The 20,356-nt window shown below is 37.6% G+C and overlaps 1 protein-coding gene across 2 annotated transcripts in view; it reads right to left on the reverse strand.

The window, feature by feature from the left end:
* Positions 1-10,669, reverse strand: part of PIK3C3 (phosphatidylinositol 3-kinase catalytic subunit type 3) — a 137,679-nt gene extending 127,010 nt beyond the window's left edge. For both annotated transcript variants that reach the window (XM_025429020.3, XM_025429021.3), the window contains exons 1-3: positions 10,486-10,669; positions 6,589-6,777; positions 2,873-3,016 (exon numbers count right to left, since the gene is read on the reverse strand). In XM_025429020.3, the coding sequence (XP_025284805.1) occupies positions 2,873-3,016; positions 6,589-6,777; positions 10,486-10,553 (401 nt within the window). In that variant the 5' untranslated portion in view covers positions 10,554-10,669. The remainder of the gene's footprint in view (positions 1-2,872; positions 3,017-6,588; positions 6,778-10,485) is intronic.
* Positions 10,670-20,356: the final 9,687 nt, after the last annotated feature.

The raw sequence follows: 20,356 nt of genomic DNA on the forward strand, positions 1-20,356 counted from the left end.
TGTCAGCTGTCTCACACTTACCATCTAGTCAGTGTCTCCTGAAACTATACCCTAAGGTCATCTAAAATGCATAGGTGTACTAAAAGAGGTACTTTTGAGAGACCCTTCAGCTGATTATTCCAGAAGGTAAATCATTTATAATGAGGCCAAAAGAAAAAACCAAGAGGTCTGATTGTCCTCAAGAACACCTAACCACTAACTATATAGTAAGACTAATAAACTCTTCCCATTTTTCTTCTGTGTAGCTAACAAACCCCACTCTCATAAAGTAAAAAGGAATAAACATTCTGGAAAAGGAACAATACTGACTTAATATGTCTATTCTACTATAACATGCTATTTTACCCAAATTATATCTAATGTGTCAGACTATGTCTAAATTTGCTCTTACATGTATTTCAATAATAAATACCTAATAGTTACATTAAAATACCCTCATTAATAGTTACATTAAACTAAAATACCTTGATATTACTAAGCAACCAAGCTATTCTAAATGAAATTACATCTAGGTTTTATTCATGAGTTGAAGCCTTTCTGACACACACTATTCCTGAATGGAAAAATTCAACAGTATAAAGGTATCAATTCTCTCCTGAATTAACATACATAATTCTATATGATTTCCTAACAAAATAACAATGAGAATTTTTATTTGAGGAAATAATAAAATTTATCTAACAAAATAGAATATCGAGAAAAATTATAAAAGGAAGGCAAATAAGAAAGATCATCTCTATCTAGTTTTAAAACATTTTATAATAGTATTCAAAACTAACAGAACAGCTCAGAAAAAAATGATAGCTAATATTTACTGAATGCTCATTAACTATGTGTTTATCATCATAAATCATTCTGTGAGATAAATATTATTGTTATATCATTTTACAGATGAGGAAACTGAGGCCTAAGGAGACTAAATAACTTGCCTAATGGTACACAGATATTAAATGAGTCAGCATGTGAACACATATAACCTAGTTCTACATCTTGTGTCCCTAACCACCACCATATCACGTACTACACTGTTTCTCTTAGACTTCAATATATGATGAACTGAATATATAAGAGTATTATTTCAAAATATTTGGAAACAATGGCTAATTTAATAGTGTTAAGACAAATCACTCACCATTTGTTCGTATTTTTTTTTAAGTTGATTCCCAATTCTCCTTTCATAGAAGTGATTTTAAAGATTGATTGATTGATTGATTGATTGATTGATTTTAGAGTGAGCAAGCAAAAGCATAAGCCGGAGGGGCAGAGGGAGAGAGAATCTCAAGCAGACTCTGCACTGAGCTCAATACCCAGATGCCCCTCACAAAAGTGATTCTAGATGAATCAAGTGCTTAAATGTAAAGGATTAAAATCATAAGAAGAAATGTTTTTAAAAACGAAAAAAGAAAAGGGCTTATTAAAACATTAAATTCACAGACCATAAAAATAAGAGCTAATCAATTCAACATAATTTAAGATGCATGAATAGGAAGCAAAGATATAAATATATACTAATATTTAAAAAGTCAAACAGGAAAAACAGTACTTGTAAGATATAACATGCAAAAGGCTAATTTCATTAATCTACAAAGACCCCCATACATTAATAAGAAAAATGATAGCACACATAAAAAAAAAAACAGAATTTTATGGCATGTGAATTGTATTTCAATTTTTGAAAGAAATGTACAAAGGACATTAAAAAGCAATTCACAGAACATATACACAAATGGTAAATGAACATATCAGAACAAGATCAACTTCATTTACATTTAATGATGTAAAAATTAATTCAGGCAAAAACATTTTCCAACTTTAAAATGGACAAAAATTAATAAATTTGATAATACCTAGATTACATTCTCTACCATTACACACTGCAAAGAACTAGGGCCTCTTTTAGAGATTTGAATTCTGGGGTGGAAAATTGCCAAACGAGCCTGAAATAGTTCGTCTACCAAAAAGCAAAGTGGCTACTAATGACAACTGGAATACTGTCAAAAAAAAAATACATGGGATCAACTTGAAGGGACTCTTACTGAACAAAAATGGGAGTTTTTGAGCATTCCATAAAGACAGCAATTAATTGAAACATTTCAAAAATATTTAAGACTAAAAGTTCCTGACAAAACCTACAAGAAAAAGAAAAAAAAAAAATCCATCATCAAATATGCAAGTTACCAAGACACCAACTCATTCTTAACATTGGTAAAGGAGGAAAAAACTGAACATTCCTCTACCTTTCCTATATGAACTGTATACCAAGGTAACACAATACCTGATGAAAGACCATGTTCTTCTGAGGAAAACTCCTATTAATAAACATAGGAAAGAATAATAAAATATCACCAATTCTCTAAAGGTATTGATCCTTCTGTTCCAGGTGAAAAAGAGAAAAAATACCCTGCAAGATCATGCTTTTGTTTCTTTCAAAATTAGCCTCTATTATCTGTAAATTTTTAAAAACTGAGTTGACAACTTTTCTATTATAATCATTATCGTTATTAACAAATTTGTGCTTTTTAACCCCACTATTGTCCTCTCACTATTTGGAGAAAGCAAAAAAATTCTATTAACAATGAATTTACAGTATACACCAAATAGCCTCTTTTTCTAGCAAGATTCTAATTTCTAATGACTATTTTCAAATAGAAATCACATTACCAATCACTAACAGTAAGTTTCTTAATTAATCTATCTGCATATCCTGTAGGAAATACATGTCAAATTCAGTCTCAAGAATGAAGGAATCATATGTACCAAACAGGTGTTCACTACCTACGACATAGAGAACCAGACTGTATATAAACTACTAAAACTCTCCCAAAAAGAAAAGCTGTCCCAACACTCCTATAGAGAAAATGAGAATGCTTACCCATATTTTCCAAAGAGTGAAACCGTTGTTCCTCCCACAGGCACTGCCTTCCCTGGTCCATACACGTCCCATATAGTGAGGGCCACCTGGGCATTCCTGGGCAGGTCAGGGTACTTTACAGGCAGTTTCAGCCATTCATTCCAGCTATGGAAATAAAGTCAACATAAACATAACACTAAAGAAACAGAATGTGTGTGTACGCACGTGTTGTGTGTGTGTGTGTGTGTGTGTGTGCGCGCTTAAACTCCTTTTTAAATCAACAAACCATAGAAGATATGTGCAAAGAAAATGTTCCAAAAGATTAGGTTAATACTATAAAAAATGTGGCACTTACTTCAATTCTGATGTAGGCAACTTCAAGTTTAAATACAGAACACATGAAAAAAATTAACACTGGTAAATTCTTTAATCAAGAAATTCAGACAGTATCACTAAGACACAAGGAATGTAATAACGGCTAATAGAAATCTGGGAAAACACAAACCTATCAGAACCAAACTTGTTTTGAACCAAACTGTGATTATCTATAAGCATTCTCCAAAATACAGTTTTATATTATGAAGAGAAAAAAACTCAGAATGACTCAAAATTCTGCTAGGGATAATATCATTCTATAACATACAACATTACCTCAACAAAGTAGAAAACAACCACCAAAACCTTTTAAAAGAGGTCAAAGTAGTCTATACACTACCTTCACAACATGAGGATGTTAGCAGACTGCCTTGAACAGACATGTAACAATTTTTAACATGAGACTGTTCTGTTCTTCGAGTTATTTCATTAATACTGATAATGCTTAACTATCAGTTTTTTATGCTTCTAAAGCATAGCTGTGTATATGATTTCACTAAGGAATGTTCATTCTTAATCATTTAGTCATGACAACACAGCTCTTTTAAATTCTCTATTCATCTCTGCAAATTTTCTTCTGCATTCAAACTTCGTACTGAATCTATTTGATAATTTCAACTCCCTTAAACAACAGATGGGCTTTTAAAATCCCAAAAGAGAACTATGCACACAATACACAAAGCAATACCCAGAAGACGCACAGAATTGCTTCTCTGTGTTTACTCAAAATTATTCTGTTTACTCAAAATTATTACTATCAAAGGGGCAAATCCCAGTCTAGGTCAAATACATCTGCATTGGTAAGAAGTTGAACAGTATTTTCATAAAATTAAAGGACAAATTATTTACACTCACCATATAAATTCAAGGACCTATAGGAAAATTAGACACAACTACCAATAAACGTGAATCGAAGTCATTAAATCCTTTTCTTCTATGAATTTTTTTTAAAGATTTTATTTATTTATTCATGCGAGACACAGAGAGAGAGAGAGAGGCAGAGACATAGGCCGAGGGAGAAGCAGGCTCCGTGCAGGGAGCCTGATGCGGAACTCGATCCCAGGACTCCAGGATCACACCCTGGGCAAAGGCGGAGCTAAACCGCTGAGCCAAGGAGGGATCCCCCTCTTCTATGAAATTCTTAAAAAAAAAAAAAAATTGTATGTTCAAAAGAGCCATTCTCCACTACAGATAAGCTTGAGAAAATAAATGAATTTATTTAATTATTATCCATACAGTGGGCCAGATTAAAAAGGTAAATACTAAGCAGCAGCATCTTGTGACAAGGAAAAAACCAGGTATCATTTAATACAAGCTAAAGTTAGAAAAATCAGCAACAATATCCAAAATGAACTATGAAAAGTCTTACCTCTATGAAAATTCTTACCTCTATATTCTGCCCTCTGATTAGAAGACAATGCTTATAAACAAGAAATCATCTGCCTCAAATCTTTTGCCATCCAAAACCATGCTCCTACACCTTTTTAAAATCAAAGCAACTACACTTTAACTTGTTTTATACCAGACTTTTGTAGAAGAGTTCTTTTGAAGAAAATGAATCTGTAGCTACAAAATAGTTTCAAAACTACCCTAGAGATTCTAGAGATTATGTAAAGATCCAATCAGACACCAGAAAGCTGTGACTTCTGAACACCATTTTGTTCTGTCCCTCCCCGTGCATCATCCCTTCCACTCTGTCCTCAATAAGCTTAAGACTAAATCCACCTGGCCCCAGTGGCTCAGTTGGTTAAGCATCTGCCTTCAGCTCAGGTCATAATCCCAATGGTCTTAGGACAGAGCCCCAAATTGGGCTCCCTTCTGCTTCTCCCTCTCTCTTTGCCCTCCTCCCCCCATAACTGGAAATTTGCTTTTTCTCTAGTTTTCTTTATTGCCAAGGCATAGAACAAAACCACTATGCAATTTCCCTTACCAAGAAAAGTGGAAATCACCATAAATGTTGACTATCTAGACCTAAATTTGTAGTTTTAGGTCTTTTTTTTTTTTTTTTTTTTTGAAGTCACAAGCCACTTCAAAAAAATCTAATAAAAACTTTGAGTTGTCCCTGTAAAAATGCACAAGATACAAAATTCTGTATACAATTTCAGGTTTCTACTGAAATTTCCTGATTCTACTTTAAAAACCTGATACAATTAAGGAATCCTGGTGCTTTGTTTTAGATTTATTATGGAAAAATAGTTTTCTTTAAAAAAGTAATATATAGAAATACAGTTAAAATGATATAATATTTGGAATCTGCTTCAAAATAACTGTGGGTATGGATGAAATATGATTGGCTTTTAGTTAGTAATTATCGAAGCTAGGAACAGGGCCTCGAAAGTTCATTATATTATTCTCTCTACATTTACAAGATTCGAAATTTTCCAAAATATTAAGTATATACCTATACATACTTGGGTGTGTTAGTATGTGTTTATAGCTATCTACAATAAGACTATTAAAGAAATTACATCACTAAAATAGTAGTTGGTTTTGAATTAGCCATATCACTAGAGCTCAGGCTTCTGCTCTCTGAAAAACCCTTTTCAGACGACTAGACCACACTTGGTAAACACAGGGCTGTACCCTCAACACACAACCTGGTAGGCTATTTGGTCACATCTTATCTTCATTAACACTGTGGGCATGAGTTCCTTCCTTAAGAGGCACACGACCTGCATTGAGCCTCCAGGGTGCTGAATAACACTCACTGAAGGAACAATGAAACTGTACCACATAATCTATCAAATAAGACAAGACTTTAAAATCAGAACCCACAAGAGTGTTCTGAAAAAACAGGAACTTCATGTTCATTATATTTATCTTGCATCTCAACAATGGTTTGCTAATATACCATGCTCAATAAGCCACAAACTTTAAAAAAAAAAGTTAGTTTCATATTTAAAATAATAATAAAAATCTGATCAGAACAGATGACAACATATATATTTATCTGTGTCTGAGAGATCTCATCAAATCTGAGCACCAAACATCAAATTGGACGACACTTCAGATTATCCAGGGCATGTGTTCTGGGCATAGAGTGGTAGAAAATGTAAAGACATTATGTGTTATTTTTGGTTTCGGTCAGTTTGTGAATCAGTCAAATTCTTATAAAAAGATGTCAATATACTGAATACAAACATAAATTCACTTCTACTTAAATTGCACTTATAATATTAATATATATAATACTGTTTTCCGCCTGAGTAGGTTACTGCTTGAAACTCTTGGATCAATGCTTATAAGTAGTAAATATAATTTTTAAAAATTTCCTCTGTAGTCCCTATCAAATCACACTTGCAACGCCTTTAAAGAAATGGGAGAACCATCTGGAACCCATTCCATGCAAGACAACAACTTACTTCCATCTTGTACTAAATGCTTTGTAGGATGTTCTCACTGGCAAGGCCAGAGGCTTCCCTTCTGCAAAAACTTGACAAGTAACATAAAGGTCAGAGCATGTCTCTTGATACAGTCCTGAAAACTTCAACATTGGGTCTTCTAGAACGGCTTTATAACTCTTCTGTTCTCTCTTCCCTTCCAAACTTCCTCTGGAAGTATAAGAACAATAATATTTAGACATATTTTTTAGGCACATACACAACAAATACTAAGAATAGTTTATGGTTGTATCACAGTAACCTTCTGCTACCTCAACATTCTCTTGTATATAAAATTAAAGTCACTTTTACATCTAATAAAGGTCTCTTAAAATCCCAACATACCTAATATCATTCCAATCTTCACTAACATATTTCTCTATTTTAGGCTTTTACTTAATTTTAAATCCTGTCACCAACCCTTGATCTATCTTCTAGACATCATCAGTTTTCCAGGCCTTAGTTTCCCTTTATTAATTTCAAGCTGAGCACTTATTCATGTATTCATTCAACAAACATTCACTGTACTGGGCACAGAGGTTCAAAAATGAAGGATGAGAGAAACAATACAGTGTTACAAAAAAATGTTAAATCTGTGCTTCCATTTACTTTTAACTGAATATTCTTTTATTACTTTTTCAAATTTTGTTACTATGTAGATATACTATCTGATCAGTTCTTTAACTTAAAAAATACAATGTTGTAAATCATAAAAGATATGTGCAAAACATTAAAAAATAGTAACAACGTTGCTTGGACATCAAGATTATGTCAAATATTGTGCCAGGCATTTTACATACTCTTTATTACTTTTCACCGTTTTCTCACTTTATAAGAAATGAACCAGAGACTCAACAATCAAGCTTATTATTCAAGACAACAAAGTAAGTAACAGAACCGAGAATAAAAACCAGGGCAAGGACCCTGGGTGGCTCAGTGGTTTAGCGCCACCTTCAGCCCAGGGCCTGATCTTGGAGACCCGGGATCGAGTACCACGTCGGGGTCCCTGTGTGGGGCCTGCTTCTCCCTCTGTGTCTCTGCCTCTCTCTCTCTCTGCCCTACCCCCACCTCACCCCCCCCCCAGTCTCTCATGAATAAAAAAAAAAAAAAAAAAAAAAAAAAACAGGGCAAAAGAGGCCAAAGTGGGGAGCCTGGGTGGTTCAGTTGGTTAGATGTCTGCCTTCAGCTCAGGACCTGATCCCAGGGTCCTACGATCGAGCCCCATGTCCGGCTCTCTGTTCAGGGAGAGTCTGTTTCTCCCTCTCTCTCTGCCCCTCTTCCTGCTTATGCATGCACATGCTCTCACTCTCTCAAATAAATAAACTAATAAAATCTATTTTAAAAAAAAAAAAAAAGAAGAGGCTAAAGCCAATGTCCTTCCTACTACATACAGAAAAACATACTAAAAAGTCTCAGAAGCACATAAACTTGCTTGGGAACAAGAGCTTAGTATTCCAGATAGATGCCTGAAATGGGCCCAATAATCCCAATAATATATGGGAGATGAGAGCCAAAAAGGTAGGGAGTCATCCCAGAGGAAAAGAACACCATATACAAATGCAAGAAGCAAGAAGGTAGGTCTGGGAAACTATAAGTTGTTTGGTATAGCTAAAGCATAAAGTGCATGGGGTGAAGAAGCCAGAGAATGCAAAGTAGGTAGAAAATGAAACCAGGCAGCTACCGTATTCAGCATAGTGCCTGACACAAAGCAAACACTCAAAAATCTGTTAAATAAATTATCTGAAGTGAGAGTAATATAATCAGATTTGTTTTTGAAGGAGTATAAGAACATAATGGAAAGGAGAGGCTAAAAGCAAGTTCAGTCTACATTAAAAAGGATAAAGGTAGACTATGGCTAGGGTTGAGGGCAAAAAGGGGGCATGAATCAAAGATACGATGAAGGTAGATACAAGACCATTTGTGAATGATTAAACAGAAAAGGTAAGAGAGGCGTGTGTGCAGAATTCAAAGTTTCCTGTCTTAACCAACTTGATGAATGATGCAAAAAATCAGCGAAATCAGAAGCCAAGTCAATAATGTGCCAGTCTCAGACAAGCTGCTTTTTTTTTTAATGATTTTATTTATCCATTCATGAGAGAGAGAGAGAAAGAGAAAGAGAGAGAGAGAGAGAGAGGCAGAGACACAGTACAGAGAGAAGCAGGCTCCATGCAGGGAGCCTGACGTGGGACTCGATCCCGGGTCTCCAGGATCATGCCCTGGGCTGGAGGCAGGTGCTAAACTGCTGGGCCACCCGGGCTGCCCAGACAAGCTGCTTTTAAAGTGCTTTGGCACATCCAAAATGACCGTTTTGTGAGCACTTTGATATCCGATTACAGTACTAAGAAAAGAGACATCAAAGTACAACTGGTTATTAAAAATGTTGTAATGAACTAAAAGCCTGGGGAGAATAAATTGAATATTCTCTCATTATACTATTCTAAATTGATACTTCCTGCCCCACCCCCAACCTCGCAACGATCAACAATGGGAGTCTCAGAAGCTAAAAGATGGTTAGTACTGAATTTTGTCAAATTCTAATTTATGCTTTTATCTTTTCCTCAAAATACCCAATATGTGGTGTCTGTTAATGACAGACCAGTGTTTTTTACTTTTCTTCTTTCCTTCTAAGGTTTGAAAGTCTCACCAAAAAAAAAAAAAAAATCATTCATATATTCAAGAAACACTGAGAGGAATGAGCCTGAAAGAAAACCGCGTAGCAAATGACAGCAATAGGGTCCTGTATAGGCATCCAGCGCCACGTGCTCCAGAAATTCCCTGAAATGGGTGAGCAAATCATCATTTTACAAAAGGTTTGTTTGTTGAAATATTAGTTTTACTACCACCACAAAATGGAGAGTAAAATATTAAAGAGTCTGAAGACAGTAACTCCTGAAGATCAAAAACAATCCTTCAAAGGTGCATTTGACAACTGAGAAAATGTATTCACTGCATGTACGAGGCCCTTTGTCAGAGGCACATTAGGCGACTAGCGACTGAACATACTGTAAACGACGATATGATTCGTAATTTGTGATCGCTTTCACGTGTGAAAATATTTCTGTGAGGCTGACTTAAAATGGACATGATTTCCAGTGCAGTCCTACCCATCCCCGATATCGGTTCCATCAATCTCATCTCAAGCCAGCCTTTGCTGCTTACTGTAGAAAGTGAGTACCCGGTAAACTCTCTGTTCTCCAGTAAGCAGAGGGATAATTTATTTGTCGATGTAATGATTCGTGTTGTTACTTGGCTGTCATGCCCCCTGGCCTTCACTTCCACTGTGATGCTCCAAGAGTTTTCTGCAAGGCCCTTTTCTCGCATCTTCCGGCCCCTCTGCCACTGGCACCCTCATCTTTGACGGACTCCCAACTTCCCAGGCTGAACAATGGCAGGCGGTCCGAAGACTCAACCGCAGCCCTGCCACCTCCCGTGCTTCCAACGCTTACCCAGGTGCTCATCTGATTCTCAACTACAAGATTTGCCTGTGTGTCTCTCTCTCTCTCTCTTTCTCCATAGTTTCTGTAGCCTCCATTCCACCGGCCAGCCCCGTTCTAAAGATCTTCCAACTCTTACCGGAGGGAGGACGACTTTACCGAGCCTAGATTTCTTCCTCTGTAAAATGCAAAAACCCTCAAATGACTGCCCTCGACAGAAAAATGCTTCCTCAAGAAAGTAAAACACGGTAGGACCTGAGGGCATATTCCTCCCGCTACCCTTCTCCCAGAGGCCTAGCCCCCTCCCTCGCCTCACAAGGCGCCTCCCCCGCCGCCCCCAGGACGGCCCGCAGGCTCATAGCCATCTTCTCCCCACCAGCCCACAGGGCCCAGCCTCAGCGTCCGCAAGCCTCGGCAACCCCAGTCACTGTCCCGACTCTCTTACATCTTAAGCTGCACGTTGATGTCCAGGTCACAACTGTAGATATAGTGAAACTTCTCCGCTTCCCCCATGGCGCCCCCCGCAAAGGCCGCACCGACGGCGAGAAGCGAGGCGCTGGAAAGACGCCGGGAGCGATCAGGCTGCGCTCCACAACACGGCCGCTTCCGGTTCCGCCTCCCACACCGGGCGCCACCAATCCCTGCCCGGAGCGCGACCCATCGCAGCGGAAATCCCCGCCCAACTTTCCCTCCTGCGCATGTGCAAAAGGAGCCCAGCGGCTTGCTTAAGGGTGGAATTCCGGAAGTACAGTGTATCTGGTTACATTCCAGACTTCCTGTGTTTTTCTTGTCTTAACATTTTTTTTTTTTTTTTTTTAGAAAAGCTGTCGTGTGAGCTTGAGCTGTTCCTAAAATCAAAAGGAAATTCAACTCAAAAAGAACGTTAACAAACTTCACTGGTTGCAGTCTAAACAGAGAGCGATTACCCAAGAATTAGAATTTTGCCAAGTTTTATTTCCAGTGGCCTTTCTGAAGATTGCAGATCTATTTATTATTTATTTGTTTGTTTGTTTGTTTGTTTATTTATTTATTTATTTATTATTTTAAGATTGCAGATTTAATCACTAATTTGCTATCTCAAGCAAAGATTTCCTCTTTGTGCTTCAAAGAGTGGAGAAAGGACCAGGCAAAGGACAAAGAAACCTGGGTTCCAGTTTGGCCCCACCGATATTTTTGCTACTATGGGCAAAGTATTTGGTACATGTTTACCTCTGGTAATACTCAGACCCAGTGTAGCTTTCAAGACAACTCTAGTTAGAACCCAGAAACATCCAGTAACGATCAAGAACTGTTTTCTGAATCGTCTGATATTTTTATAATATTTAATATTATCTAAACTTGTAATCTTTGTTTCCAACTAGACTCAAAACATTGGAAGGCAAGAATAGTGTGCCACTTATTTCTGTATCTGCCCCCATTAGTGTTCAATACATTGTTGAGTTTAATAATTCCTGTTTTTGTTATTGGTGAGATTGAATAAAATTCTCCATTTTGTGTGTTTATTTTTAAGTGCCATATTGTGACATCATAGCTAGAGTTTGTATAAATTAGAGCAATGGACGGCGGGGGGGGGGGGGGAATGTTTTAAAGAAAGATTAGAAGGAGTGTAACTGTTTAAGCTGTAAAGGCAAAACATAGCCTAAGTAAGTTCTCAAAAATATTTGTGAAAGCAAGACTATGGAAAAAACATGATAGTTGTTATCCTACAACTTAAAGTTCCCACAAAAAAAGAAAACAAAGTATACATTCTTAAATATAATACCAATGGTTGGAACTTACAGGAAATGTAATATCAGCAAAATTAAACTTTCCAGTCATCAGAACTAACAGTAAAACAAATAGTTACAAGGTTCTTGTCTGTGGGATAATTCCAGCAATGCGTGTGAAGTTTGATGTAAAACAGGTTTATCAAAATTGAATAAAATAATGAGTTTGTGAAGGAAAGATTCTCAGATCCCAGTGCTGCCTTAAATTACTTTTATTATATTATTTAATGCATAGAATTTATATCCATAAATATACATACATATATGTAATTTATAATTCTAACAATTTTTTTAAATAGATTTTTTTTTTTAATTTATGATAGTCACACAGAGAGAGAGAGAGAGAGAGAGAGGCAGAGACATATGCAGAGGGAGAAGCAGGCTCCATGCACCAGGAGCCTGACGTGGAATTCGATCCCTGGTCTCTAGGATCACGCCCTGGGCCAAAGGCAGGCGCTAAACCGCTGCGCCACCCAGGGATCCCACAATTTTTTTTTTTAATTTACAAATTAAATACTAGGGGCAGCCCCGGTGGCTTAGCCATTTATTGCCACCTTCAGCCCAGGGCCTGATCTGGAGACCTGGAATCGAGTCCCACATCAGGCTCCCTGCGTGGGGCCTGCTTCTCCCTCTGCTTCTCTCTCTCTCTCTCTCTCTCTCTCTCTATGAATAAATAAATAAAATCTTTAAAAAAATTAAATACCAAAAACTTCAAATTAGCAACCTTAATATAATACATAGTCTTTTTGCTGAATCTATTACCCACAACATACATGGACTCCTCTTACAGGACTGGTTCTTTGAAATTCAGCATGTCTGTACTGCTGTATATATACAACACAGCAATACAATGTTCTTATCTCCCTTTTTATTCAAATTCCCATGAAACTTCATGAGCATAAGAACCATAATGGAATTTGGCCTTTCCTTGGCCCCCCAAAGCATTTTTTTGGTCTTAAGTCTATCTTAGGTATATCTTAAAGTAATACTAACTGATCCCAACCCAGTTACAAACACAACACAAACAAAGGCATAAAAATGAAGTGTCAGTTCTTGTTCTAAGGTATTCATCTATAGAATCCAGGATAGACCTATATTAACTTTTTAAAAATAATCATCAAGAAAAAAATGCATCAAAATTTATTATAGGAAATTTTAGAGACTGTAATTGTTAACAACATTAATGAAACAACAATAACAACAACAAAGGAGAAGGAGGAGGATTTTGGTAGGTCATGGAAGCATGATAAAAGTCACAGAAACCAAAACTGGCAGTGTCTTTTCCAGACCAACCTTGAATCAGGAAGATGTTGGTTCATAGATCTGCATATCACAGTCCAGTTGGCAAGGCCATATTCATACAGGAAATGGAAGCCTTAGGCATCAAACTCTGAAAGGAAAAGCATGATTTATTTTTCCCATGTGATCTTCCACAACTCGTAAATATAACACTTATATTATGGAACACAATTTGTATTTCAAGAATCCACCATTCTATAGATCACTGCCTACTGCCTGTCTGTAGGGAAATATTTTTTATGCATAGGTATTTTTCTTTGTATGGTTGGCTACTTCATGGTTACTTGAGCCTATATTTAATTTACCTCTGCAGTTACAGTTTGGATTTTGCATTTCTTTTGCTATCCTTTTTGATCTCATGTTTAATTATTCAAACAACAGATTTTAATAACTCTTAATTCCTTCAAGTTGACCAGGACTTAGGTATGTTTCTGTCAGTTCCTGTCACCATATTTCTTCCCTTTTGCTTGTAATAAAAAATTGGACTTGTAGCTTAAAAAAAAAAGGAACCATGTTATTAAACTTTTATCAAGAAAGAAATGACTATGATATGAGATTAAAATCACTTCGTTATTACCTTTTCCCCAGTTTAAAAAAAAAAGTGCCATTAACTCCAGGTGTTTTAGAACCTAATTACATGATAGAGCAAATAGTGTCAGGAAACTTGAAAACTCCTACCTCATAAGCCAAGACTCTTGGCCTGTTAGCAAGTTACAGTGTGAGAAACGATGGGCTTGAGAAAGTCGGCTAGTGATCCTGAGCAGGAAGTAAGGCCTAAGTAGTTCTATTCAAGAAGGTAATTTCTATCAGATACTAAAGGGGAAAAAAACAAACAAACATGAGGTATTCTGGGAAATAATAAACACATATCTTGCATGTGTGCTCCTTTGTAATATTTCTATTTTTTTGTAATATTTCTATTATGTAATAGAAAAAGCTCCTCTTTCTGTGTTACAATTGAGAAAAGAAAACTTGTAGTGAATGATATCCCTGTGAAGAATCTCAGCTATAAAAGAGGAATAATGTCCTGTCTCCCCTAGAAACTATGATTAGATCAAGCCCAAGGAACATTGTTGTGGGGGGAACTCTGTGTCTCTTCACCTCTCTCACTCAATCTAAGAGTGATCTCTTATGCAGATCTTGGAAAGGAGAACTGAAAAACAGTGTGAGAAAATCTGATTGATTGTTATTTATTGTCTTTTGAGTCAAGATCTTAAAAGATTTTGGGGACACCTGAGTGGCTCAGTTGGTTGAAATCTGACTCTTGGTTTTGGCTTGGGTGGAGATCTCGGGGTTGTGGAGTCAAGCCCCCATGTTGGGCTCTGCACTGGATGCAGAGTCTGCTTGAGATTCTCTCTCTCCCTTTCCCTCGTACTCATTCATGTGGTTCCCAACCCCTTCAAATAAATAAAATATATAGAAAACAAGAATTTTTTAATTTAATTCCCATCAACTCTGGGCTTTTACAAAATCATGGTGGATACTGGAAGCATGGATCCCACCCTTGCCAAAGGAGCTTCTGTCAGGTCTTTGCACTGCAAGCCTAAACTGGTGTCCTCAGAGAGAAATCCCCTGATCTCCTCTTCCTCAGAAAACAGTGATTAAGTTATCTCACTCAAAAATCTATCCCTCTTTGTATTCATCTTTCACAGCATTTTCAAGAGTTTCTATCATACTAATTTGGTTAATGGCTGTCTTCGAAGCCCCACTAGGCTACAAGCTCTGCAAGGGAAGAGTTGTACATATATTTTATTTAGCACTGCATCCTACTTCAGTTCATGACACAGGGAAGATATTGTATAAGCAAAGTAGGGGAGAAATTAGCACTAGAAAACCTGCTATATGTCAGATAATAGGTTAGGCTACTTCATGTATATTATTTTATTTAATTAGTTCAACATATTAGCAAAGTAGGTAGGTATTGTTATCCTATTTTACAGAAAAGTAGGTAGATGATTTGTATATAATTAATAATACATTGCAGAGCTAGGTATATCTGGCTCCAAAAGGCATGATATTTTTACCAAACTATAAGAAAATATTCCAGAACTATTCCTGAGCTTACTTTGCAACAAAAAATAAATTATTGATGGCTGTATCTTTAGCATCCTCAATATTAGTTATTTAGCACTGCCATTGATCCTCCTGCCTCTCTGTAGATTATATTCTAAGGTAAACATGTTGATTTATTACAGTTTAACTCCATGGAAGGAGGAGATTTTGGTCCACTTAGCATCTTTGCAAGTCATCCGTTTATGTAATAAATATTTACTGAGTGCTTAAAATGTGCCACAAACCACACCAAGCATTATATTAGACATTGGCTTCTCAAGTTTCACCAAGGAGAAAATGTTATTCCCCATCTGCATGTGATGCCACCACTGGCATCCCTCAGTGTCTGTTCCCTATGTCATCATGCAGCCTGTCCTGTAAGATCACAGGGCACAAAGAGCTTTATTTCATTTGTTCTGTGGATATTGTGGGATGACAATGACTTTAGATTTCTTGAGAATTCACTGTTGTTAGGAAACTCATTGCAATGAGTACATTCTCGGCCCACGTTATGTTTGATCTGCAATTCTGGTCTGTGTTCATCCTTAATTTGTGCTTCTATAAGTTCCACAGGGCAGAGATACTGCTGTTATTTTTGGCACTTCTTATTGCCTTGCCTGTGTGCATTTGTGTTTGTGCATGAATATTTAATCACAGAAAGGTTGCTGACCCAACACTCAGGCTTGCTTCTCTGAGACAGAAGGAAGAGGAGTAATCAGGGTCTGAGTCCATAGACGATAATTAGTGACACAAGTAATTTCTCCTGATCTCTTGAGTCATTTTAAGTCACTTTGCCACCTACCCAGATGCTGTAAATGCACAGGGAACGAGTAACAGAGATTCTAAAAAAAGGGAAGACCCTCACTGTGTTGTAGGAATTTATCTTCTAATAAGAAACAAAACAAAAAGCTTATGTAAACACTAAAAGAAATCCTGGAATGAAAAAGAAAGGGGGAAAGAAGGAGATTCGTCCACTTGAGAGTCTGCTTGGATTTGAGCCATGCATTAGTGTAAGAGCTCCAAAAGTTAATACTCTTTCCAGAATGAGAGGGATACTTGTCAGGCTCGAGGGGGATTTGATAAGGGAACAGACATAAGACTCAAAGGAGAGAATGTGAGAAATAAAACACTGGGACTCCCATCTTCTCAGAGAAACCAAGTCTAACAAAGATGCATGGATAAAACTGTCTCTTTTTCCGTCTTAAAAACTGTAGAGGAGGTCATGGATAGGATGTGACACCCGTTTGACCCTGAAGCCGGCTCCAGGCAGTCACAAGCTCGGCACCCCCTCCCCTGTCTTGTACTGTACATTGTGCCCACCATTCCCATAGTGGGAACCGTTTTAAGGATTTGGCCTTGTTGAGCAACTTGGTGTTGAGACCCTCTGGACGGCACATGTAACTAAGCCCTGTAAAGCCCTCCAGGCTCTCTGGTTTAGGGCAGGGGAAAGAAGTTTCAGATTTCCCCTGGAAACTCCCCAGTCTGGGAACCAACAAAGACAAAACAACACAAAAGCGCTGCTCAGTACAGGGGCTCTTCCCAGCATTTAAAAAAAAAAAACAGAGGCTTTCCCAACCTCATAGACCATTTAGAATTGGAAGTAAGTTTTAGTTGTTCTGTGAAACGGTAATTTTCTGTTTGTCTCTCAATGTTTGCTTAAAGACATCAGTTTTGAATAATATCTTTTCTATTATTCTATATTCAGAGTTTACCTTTATATTCACCCAGTAGGGGTGGTGCACTGATTCTTGTTATTCACAGTAACTATATTCTGTGAGGTCACAGGGCACTGAATTAGTGAATATTGAAATACTGCTCTTAGGGGAAATACAGGGTTATGTTCCTCCAGGCCTCTGATCATAACATTTTCATCAAACGATGAGTATTTAACCTCGCTTAATGTATGCTTCTGCTTAAACACACCTTACTTTATATATATATATATACATATATATGTATATATATATATATATATATATATGTATATATAGTTGATTTGTTAACACTGAACTCATGGCCAAAGCACTCTAACTCACACCTAACGGAAGCTTACCTACCACATGTGTTTTCTCTATGAGACACATCACATTCTTCTTGTGTTAGAAACACCAGAGGGCACTTCAGCACTGACTTGGGGGCCATTTTAAACAGTGTAATCACCACTGCAGAAAACAAACAAACAAACCACAACATGGCCCTAAATGACTGCAGAAAGACTGTTTGTTTACATTATGAGAAGTGAAACAAAAAAAGAGCATTGCCTTGTTTGATCTCAGCTGGGAATGTATATATTGGGTGACTCAGACTTTTCGCTGCTCTGTGCCTTTCTGTAATGGCTGCGAATATTGATTTTCAGGTTCCAGATAATCTTAATGAGCAAGCAAATTCGTAAATATGGAATCTGTGAATAATAAGAATTGACTACATTTGTTCCCTAAATATAATGAAAGGCCTCCCTAGACCAGTGTGCAAATGATGCACCAGGGAGTCTTACTAAAATGGGGATTCTGATTCTGTGAATGTGGGCTGTGGGGCCTGAGAGTCTTCATTTCTAATGAGTTACCCTAAACTAAGACTGTATTGAGTAGTATTAATCTGTACCACCCATTCCTCTTCATTTAGAGACACAGAAATTGAGTCCTGTAGGGATTAAAGCAAATTGCTGAGGTCAAGATAATTACAGAGTTAGAACTAGAGTACAGCATGTCAGAAGACTCCTCAGAGAAGATTGACCTCTGGTGATCCTAACAGGCACAAAATTAAATTTATGTTTAGGGCTTCCTAGGAAGCGATGATTTACTTTGGTGGCTCTCTGCTTCTCCTCTTCTGCATTCTTTTCCCAAATCTTTTTGCATTTCTTGAAGGCCAACTCTATCCTATGGAGGGTCTTCTTGATAATCTTAAGGAGAACAAAAGTTTTGGGGCACCTGAGTGGCTCAATTGGTTAAGCATCTGCTTTTGGTCATGACCCAGGACTCTGGGATGGAGCCCTCCCTGCTCCCGTCATGCTCCCTGCTCAGTGGAGAGTCTGCTTCACACTCTCCCTTTGCCCCTCCCACTACTCATGTTCTCTCTTGCTCACTCACTATTTCTCTCTCAAATAAATAATCTTAAAAAAAAAACAAAAAACTTTCTAATAGGATTTCTATAAACCTAGAGAAGGGTCCTTCCATTTTTTAACACCATGCTTACATTTTATTATATATCAGTTTTTCCTTCCCCTGCTCAAAACCCCTCAATGGCTGGCTCATCATTTTAATGGAATAAAAATCAAGTCTACCTGGGCCTGCTTTATCTTCTACATTCTTACTTCAGCCTCCTTTTTGTTTTTTTGTTTTTTGTTTTTTTTTTTTTAATTTTATTTATTTATGATAGTCACACAGAGAGAGAGAGAGAGAGGCAGAGACACAGGCAGAGGGAGAAGCAGGCTCCATGCACCGGGAGCCTGACGTGGGATTCGATCCCTGGTTTCCAGGATCGCGCCCTGGGCCAAAGGCAGGCGCCAAACCGCTGCGCCACCCAGGGATCCCCAGCCTCCTTTTTGTATGTTGTTTTCCACAGCATCTAAAGGTGGAGTCTCTCTTAGACTCTATCCAACTGCAGGCTTTGCACAACCCATTTGCCCACATATTGTTTGGTTATACTATGTCTTCTCCAAAAAAAAGATTCTTTCTTTCTTCATTGTGCCATTTACTTCAAGAACATTTAGCCTCCTTGATCTTCAGACACAACTTTTTCAAACTTCCAGACATCTTTGAAATGCCCATAGTTATTGGTAAGGATAGGTAGGTACACTTGTTATCCTGTGTAAGTATCCTGGAGCCAAAATTATTTTATCATTGTATTTTACACAGTACAATAGCAGGAACATTTATTATTGCACCTGCTATTCATTCATTCTTTCAGCAAATATTTATTGAGCATCTATTGAGCATAGACATTGGAGAGGAAATAAACATAGCAGGTATAGCCTCTGTTCTCTCTGAGTTACAGTGTTGTGGGGAAAGCAAAAACTAAATAAGTACCATAATCCTTATTATTCACAGGGTTCCTATTTACAAACCTACCTATGGTCACTAAAATTCGTCTTTAATATTTAGAGTGTTTTTGTGGTCATTCACAGACGTGTGGAGCAGAAAAAAAAATTGAGCTGTCTAATGTGTACATTCCCAGTTGAGATAAAGCAAGGCAGTGCTCTGCTTTCTTGTTTCAGCTCTTATCTTGTAAAATATTATTCCTTTTCAGTTCACTTAGTGCCATGTTGTTTTGCATGTTTGTACTTTTTATCAGTGACTTCATCGTTTAAAATGGCCCTCATAGGGACACCTGGGTGGCTCAGTGGTTGAGCATTTGCCTTTGGCCCAGGGCGTGATCCTGGAGTCCTGGGATCGAGTCCCGCATCAGGCTTCCTGCATGGAGCCTGCTTCTCCCTCTGCCGCTCTCTGTGTCTTTCATGAATAATAATAATAAAAAAAAATGGCCCTCATATGTAGTGCTGAAGTGAGGCCTATAGTGTACGTCTTCAAACAGAAACATACATAAAACAAGATTATGTATTGATTGATGAAAGTGTTGTGACCAGAGATACACAGGCACTGAACTCTACATTTCTCCCAGGACCAAGAGTTCAGTATTCACTAATTCAGCGTTCATGGCTACCTTACAGAACATAGCTACTGCAAATAACCAAATTTGACTGTAATTAGTTATGAAAAGTATAAAAAGTGATAAAATGTTCCATGGGAACACATCAGAATGCTTCTTTACATTTTGAGGGTGCAGGTAAGACAAGAAAGAGTTTGTAGAGGAAGAAAGGAAGAAGCAGAGATCTGAGGGATGAGTAGGAGTTGGCCAGGTGACTCGGGAGAAGCATATATGGGAAGAAAGGAAGAAAAGTGTTCCAGGCAGAGGAAATAGCCTGGGTTTCTTGGGGGATGAATTGAAAGCAGCACAGAACACAGTGGGAAGGGAGTATACTACTTTGCCAGGGCACCCATAACAAAGTACCATAAACTGAATGACAAAGATATCAGAAATTTATTGTCTCATACTTCCAGAGGGCTAGAAGTCTAAGATCAAGGCATCGGCAAGATTGATTTTTTTCTGCAGGCAATAAGAGATAATCTGGTTCAAGTCTCTCTTCTGGCTTCTGGTGGTTTGCTAGTCTTTTGTGTTCTTTCATTTGTAGAAGCCTCTCTG

This window comes from Canis lupus, chromosome 7 (genome assembly GCF_003254725.2).
Source record: "Canis lupus dingo isolate Sandy chromosome 7, ASM325472v2, whole genome shotgun sequence".
In the NCBI taxonomy this organism is placed as follows: domain Eukaryota; kingdom Metazoa; phylum Chordata; class Mammalia; order Carnivora; family Canidae; genus Canis; species Canis lupus.